Raw genomic sequence first — 6,622 nt, 5'->3', positions numbered from 1 at the left:
CCTATATATAAACAGTAAAACGTCAGTTCTGATGTTAAAACTAACGATTTGCATAAACATTCTTAGTTAAACAACCAATGAATCATGAACAGAACATATTGTTTCTGTTTAATATCTAAATAAGAGAACTGAAGTCCTCGTGTAGGTTGGAATGACCCATCATGGCCTAAAATAAGAGTTCAGCAGTTCCTGCCAGTTTGTGTGTTCTCAGGCCTGTGCGAGACCTGCTTTGAGGCAGTAACTCCTGTTTCTTCACTCGAGGTGACCCCTACATTAGCTTTTTTTGTTCTTCACAGACACCTAAAACATGGAAGATGGGATGATTTACTAGCAAACCAGAGCATTTAAAAAATCCCCCCCTGAACCAAACAGCAGGAAAAGCTTCTGGAAAAGGACATACCGTATAAATTGATATATCGAACACAGCTCTCAACCACCACCGGTATCGCCTGCCCCGAATCCTGCAGAGAATCAAATCAGAATGAGTAAAAGCATCTAAAACCAAACTTAATAATAGAAAACTGTCATGCTAACATAGTTATTATTATTAGAAACTCAGAACTTAGTTATTTAAGAAGTAATTAAAAATATTTTAAGTTTATAGAAGAAATACTGTACAGATTAAGCTAGTGTTTGTGCCACTTTAATAGTATAGTTGCAACGTTAAACAGTTCAGAGGCACAGAAACGCCTGTTAGCAAATGAAACAGTGTGAAGACCTGGCCTTGCTGGCATGAGACTGAGTACCTGAGTCCGGGCTCGGACATTCCGTCGTCCTCTGGGCAGAGAGCAGAAAGGCGCGCAGACAGAGAGGAAGAGAAGCAACAACAACCACAAAAAGGTTAGAGACAGAGACAGATCTCACAGAGGCCTGGCCTGAGAGAGAAGCCGAAGCACCGGCGGCTTGTAGGACACGAGGACGTGTCCTGAGGGATGACCGAGGTGGGCTGGGGAGGCCTGCTGCCTAAAAGCACGAGGAAGATCTTTCAAACATCAAGGGCTGATTTTGAAAGTTTTGACAGCACTGTGCAGAAATCTTGGGTCATTCCTCATTCCTTTGTGTTTTACGATTTTTTTTTTTTGTTGTTCTTAAACTGATCTTTTTTTTTTCTTTGGACTTTTATTAAATATCTTGTTTGTTAACCAAGTTATTAATTCAGCTTTAAAAAAAAATCTCAATTCACTTACACTTTTTTTTTTCATGAATAGCCATCAGCCATGAAACTCAAATTATTCAGCATCTGGTAGAAAGCCTGGCTCTCGCTTTACTAAAAACTCAGATTTTGCCTATCTTGAAAATAACTCATCACAAAGTCACATTTGACCATTCTTTTCTAAAACTTGAAAACTATGAAGAAAGGGCATTGAGCAAGAGGAAATGAGTGAAAAAACATTTGGATTAAAGAGCGGTCACAGGCGAGAGGACACCCAAAGGACTGCTAGCAAGACAGCTGAGCTCATGGAGAAACAAAGGGCACAGATGGGCCAGTACCTGAATGAAGGCCTCCATATTGCCGTTAAACAGCTTATGGTTAAAAATGGAGCGAGGTCTACACTTCCTCATTCTCTGGGGTTTAGGGGGAAGAGTGGGGGGCCTGGGGAGACGGTGGGGGTTATAGGGTTGGTACATGGTAAACATGAATAAACAATATCACAAAACGTATAAATGCAGATGGAAATTCTAATTATTTTTCAGTAATTTACTTTACCTATTCATTGGGAGCAAAACGATTTCTCAACTTTGATTGATAACGGGGAAAAATGGTGAACGTTAATAATAATAATAATAATGATGAATTTTATTTATAACGCACTTTACATTTTAGAAAAAAATCTCAAAATGCTACAATCAAATACACAGAGTTGTTAAGTAACTAAGTACAAATACTTTGTTACTCTACTTAAGTAGAATTTTTGGGTGTCTGTACTTTACTTGAATAATTATTTTTCAGCCTACATTTTACTTCTACTCCTTACATTTTCCAACAATTATCTATCAATTAATCCAGTTTGTTAWTATTAAAAAACTCTATCATTATAAATTGTGCCTCCTAGATAGAGTGAATTTAATTCTGGATGAATGAGAAGTATAAATATATACAATTCTGATACAGTATTAGTTTGTACACAAACAAATCAAGTCACACTCCAGCAGGCCATAATTATTAAAATAAATAAAAAGTGAATATATATTACAGATTTTTTGGTTCCAACTTGGACTCATAACCCAGTAGGGTTTTCCAAATATACAAAGACCTCAAACACCAATTAAAACTGGTTGTGAGTTTAATAACGTTGGAAGACAAATAGAAGCCACCTAAAAAAGAGGAACCATCACGTTTAGTTAATTTTTTCTAATTCTCCAGCTAGAAATAGACCAGAGGGTTGTTAGTGGTACCAAAAGTATCAAATGTAAACTTTGAGTTGTGCTTACATCAATAACTTTTCCTTTTGTATTCATTAAGAAAATCAACAGTAAAAAAATATTACTGCACCACATAAAGTAACAAAGACAAAAACAGTTCATATATATCTAAAAATAATTACTGTTTTAATACTTTTGTACATGGCGTGTGCATGCAAACTGTTAWTTAGAACTAGACTTGGTAACACCGTCTAAAACCACCTGCTGGATTTGCTCAAGACCCAAAAAGATAAATGTGTTACGCTGTGGTTAAGCTTGAGGTTGACTGCATCTTCTTCCTTCCTCTATAGAAGATTTAAACAAACAGGAAGTTGTCTGTGGCTTTAAAATAGAGCACACTGTCTTGACCCATTTGCTTTGCACACTTTGGAGCAAAAATATTCAGCTATTCCTTTAAATGGATCTTATAAATAAGTAATTAGAAACCAAACAAATGACCTCACAGTTGTTTATGAGTCTTTGACTCACTTTTGTTTTTGTACATAACTAAAAGTACGTTTAAAAGCAGAGCATTATAGAAGTTATTGGTCTCGTTCCTGATTTGAGAAAATGTTTTTGGCTGAGCCACCTTCCAACATGCAGCAAATTGTTCACCAAATCAAAACTGTTGAGAAACATTCTACTCCCACAATGCACTGGTTCCCAACCCTGGTCCTCAAGTACCCCTATCCAGCATGTTTTACTTGTTTCCCTGCTATTCAGCAGGTCTTCAGAAGATTGTTAATCACTCATTCATTCAAACCAGGTGTGTCAAAYCAGGGAAACATCTAAACAATGCAGGAAAGGAGTCCTTGAGGACCAGGGTTGAGAATCACTGCTTTAATACATAAATCTGATTTATTATTTACAAATAAATGGCAAAGAATCAATGGCTTCCAGAGGCAACATTAAAAAACACAAGTCAATATTATATTTTGAAATTGTCTCATCAAGCTCAGAGAAGCTCTAGAGGTGTTGGTCAACATTKAAAGCAGTGATTTTTAGATGTTTCCCTGATTTGACACCCCTGGTTTGAATGAATGAGTGATTAACAATCTTCTGAAGACATGCTGAACAGCAGGGAAACACGTAAAACAATGCTGGATAGGGGTACATGAGGACCAGGGTTGGGAACCACTGCCACAATGTATCGGCACCCACACACATCGGTCACCTCGTACTCAGTCTTTAGTCATCGGGCATCTTACCTTGTTGTTCCATATTCAGCCCTCTCCCCTTAAAGCAGGAAGCACAGGGACAGGAGGGAAAAAAAGAAGTCTTAATTAGAATATGCTTATTTTACAATCACAGCCGTTAGTGGTACGGTTGACTGCCGGCTGATTATACAAGGCTGGCAGATGGAGACGGAAAGGAGCGTTGTAAGAAAAAAAAAAGGGAGGGGGGGCATCTATTCAGCCAGAGTGAATGGGGTTGAGCGCCACGGCTGCGCCTGACTCCCTGCCAGACAGCGGTCATTCAGCGGTCGCCCTGGAAACGGCACAAGAGCCCCCAGAAGGGGACGGCCTGTCGACTCTCTCGCCGCTAAGTGGAAAATGTAGCCAGGGGCAACAGGAGAGGGAGCCCATTTGTACAGTGGGGTAACTTCATCACATCTGCAGCATACCCACAAAAATATTATCCTGTCAGAAATTAACTCGTTGGAACACGTAAAGAGGCTTTCAGTGCAATTTCTTTTCATGTCAAACAAATAAGTCTAACAGAAACAGAAATAGAAGAATAGAAGATATTTGCTTAGTAATAAATAAAACCACATTTTATAACATTATTGGGAATTTAAAAAGAAAAAGTAATGGTTGACAGGTTTTAATTAATTGTAGGTCAAATAATGTTAAAGCTGACAGAACAACTACATTTGTTTAATATTTTAGTAAAACCTTTTGGTCCAAATGTGACCCATATCAGATTCTTTTATGACTTGTTATGACTTGTGTTTTTTCAGATCTGTCTTGTTGTTTTGGGCTTCAKCTATAGAAGGTACAAATGGSTCTTTGAAGGGATCTGGATCTTGATGAGCCATAGGGCTGCATGATATTAGAAAAACCAGCGATGTGCTATATTGGTGCTTAATACTATTTCGATGACAATGTGATTTGCGATAAATGAACAAATACCAAATACATAACTATGTAGTTTTGATGTCTTTCTGTTCTGGATTCAGAGCAAAACAAAATTATTAAAACCCCATCAAAAACAAACAAACAAAAACAAACAAACAAAAAAAAAACTAAAATGTTTTTTTTAATGAAGGGATCCATCCAATTGGCCAAATACATTAAGGGCTTTATTTCACTGGTGAAATACTTCAAACTTCCGTCTGAGTGTCAAAAYTCGAAAATGCAAACTTTTGAGCCAACCATTTATTGCAGTTTATGCAGTTGTTGCGATATGCCTATTGCGCAGGCTGTTATCGCGATGACGTTGAATTTTCGATATATTGTGCAGCCCTAATGAGCCATTTGTTCCACGTTCAATGTTGAATGAGTGATGTCATCACGTATGGTGTAGGTGATGACGTAATCGAGTCACGTGGGCGGTACCATGGCGGTAACCCTCTGCCCTTTCCCCCTGAGCTGCTGTGCTCCACCCCTCTCAACTTGGTTCATTGTAACGAGCTGTTCAAGGGACTCGGATTGACCATGATTGTCTCTAGCTTCAAGGTGTAGATCATTCACACTGGAGTGGTCGCATTTCAGCTATGGTGTGTGTGCTGGAAATATAATTGCATAACTTACTAACTACAACAATGTGAATGACCACACAGACAAAAAATATTAGGATGTGAGCAAAACATGGTCGTTGAGCATGTTTTGCATTGTGAACGTAACCTTTGTAATTACCCATTACCGACCTTTCTTCCTATAGACCTACAACACAGAAGGCCCTGTCACACAGGCTTTAGACAACTGATGCCAACTTATGAAAAGTTTGTCCAACACTAAAGATGTCAAAACTGACAATGGATTTTATTTTATTTTTTTAAATCTACTGGAAGCCTCTTTTAGACCTATACATATTGTAATGGTAACAATTAGATTGAATATAAAGTCGATATGAGTAAAATAGTCATAACAAATTTTGAACAAGTCTTACCTTCTCCTAATGTCTGCTTCAGGAGGTCATGTTTAGCCTGCAGTTTCACAATCAGATTGCTGCCATTCAAATACTCCTTGTATTTCTGCAGTTCAAACACATTTAAAAAAATAAATACCACCAGAGATATTTGTAGATTTTTTTWAAATAAATTTATCGTTTGCATTTGTGTAAGAACTTACAGTAAAGTAGAAGCCCTCAGTTTCCTGCTGATTGGCTCGCCTTTTAGAGATGTTGGCCTTGCTCATGTAGGAGTCTGACGAAGCCGATTTGACCGACTCGGTGGACTGGCTGTGCTGGAAGGCGTCTGAAACATCGAAGTCCTCCACGGTGAGCATATCCTGAAGGGTCTGCATGGTGGCGTCAAGAGTCTTCTTCACCTGATGACAAATATTTTGACATTTAGAAACATCCCTAATTACAACCTTTGTGTCTAAGACAATTACATTTAATGCCTAATAATAAAACAGGTTCAGCTAAAACAGAAGAATATATCTACCATTTATATCCATATTGTCAAACACAAATAAGATGTGGTGCCGACAAGACTGCAGGACCTTTGCACAACAGTTTAACTGCATGTGAGGCAGAGATGAAGAGGGTGTGCATTTCCATATTCACAACACATATTCACAGCTTAGTGACCTTTAAATCGGTCTGGGTGAGTCATACTGACCTTGTTAGATAGAAAAGCTGTGGAAAAAGTCTCTACCATTGAGGGAGATAAATGTTCCTATTTTAATGTGTTTCTGGTAAAAAGATACAAGCTCGTGGGGTTCACATTTTCAACAGAAACTCCTTGTTTTGTCAAGTTATCTGGTCACAGCCTAAAATCTAACTAAAGCCTTTTTTATACAGTAACTTGTTGCCTTTTGTGGACAACTCTATGACTCTCCTGGTGGAGGGATAAGAGTCTGCACAATAAACTTTCAGTGAGCTTGTTTCATTTACAAAACACCAGCTGGCTCAGTCCCCACTTGAGATTTCTGAGATTACTTACCTCTTCGTTTTCTATTTTCAGCGTGGCGAGGCGAGACTGCAGCTGGTGGTGACGCATCAAGAGCTCCGTCTGGATTGGCTGCTGTGCGCTTACCTGACACACCTGGGG

The 6,622-nt window shown here is 38.5% G+C and overlaps 1 protein-coding gene across 1 annotated transcript in view; it reads right to left on the bottom strand.

The window, feature by feature from the left end:
* Window positions 1-6,622, bottom strand: part of LOC106516037 (SLIT-ROBO Rho GTPase-activating protein 3) — a gene marked incomplete at its 3' end in the record, with an annotated part of 33,214 nt that overhangs the window by 5,930 nt on the left and 20,662 nt on the right. The window contains 6 exon segments of the mRNA XM_014006196.1: window positions 401-461; window positions 1,492-1,594; window positions 3,612-3,639; window positions 5,515-5,599; window positions 5,697-5,894; window positions 6,515-6,616. Of these exon segments, the coding sequence (XP_013861650.1) occupies window positions 401-461; window positions 1,492-1,594; window positions 3,612-3,639; window positions 5,515-5,599; window positions 5,697-5,894; window positions 6,515-6,616 (577 nt within the window).

The sequence above is a fragment of the Austrofundulus limnaeus genome, unplaced genomic scaffold (assembly GCF_001266775.1).
Source record: "Austrofundulus limnaeus strain Quisiro unplaced genomic scaffold, Austrofundulus_limnaeus-1.0 Scaffold35, whole genome shotgun sequence".
Lineage (NCBI taxonomy): Eukaryota > Metazoa > Chordata > Actinopteri > Cyprinodontiformes > Rivulidae > Austrofundulus > Austrofundulus limnaeus.
The sequence above is the reverse complement of the archived record's forward strand: the minus strand, read 5'-3'. Positions and strand labels throughout refer to the sequence as shown.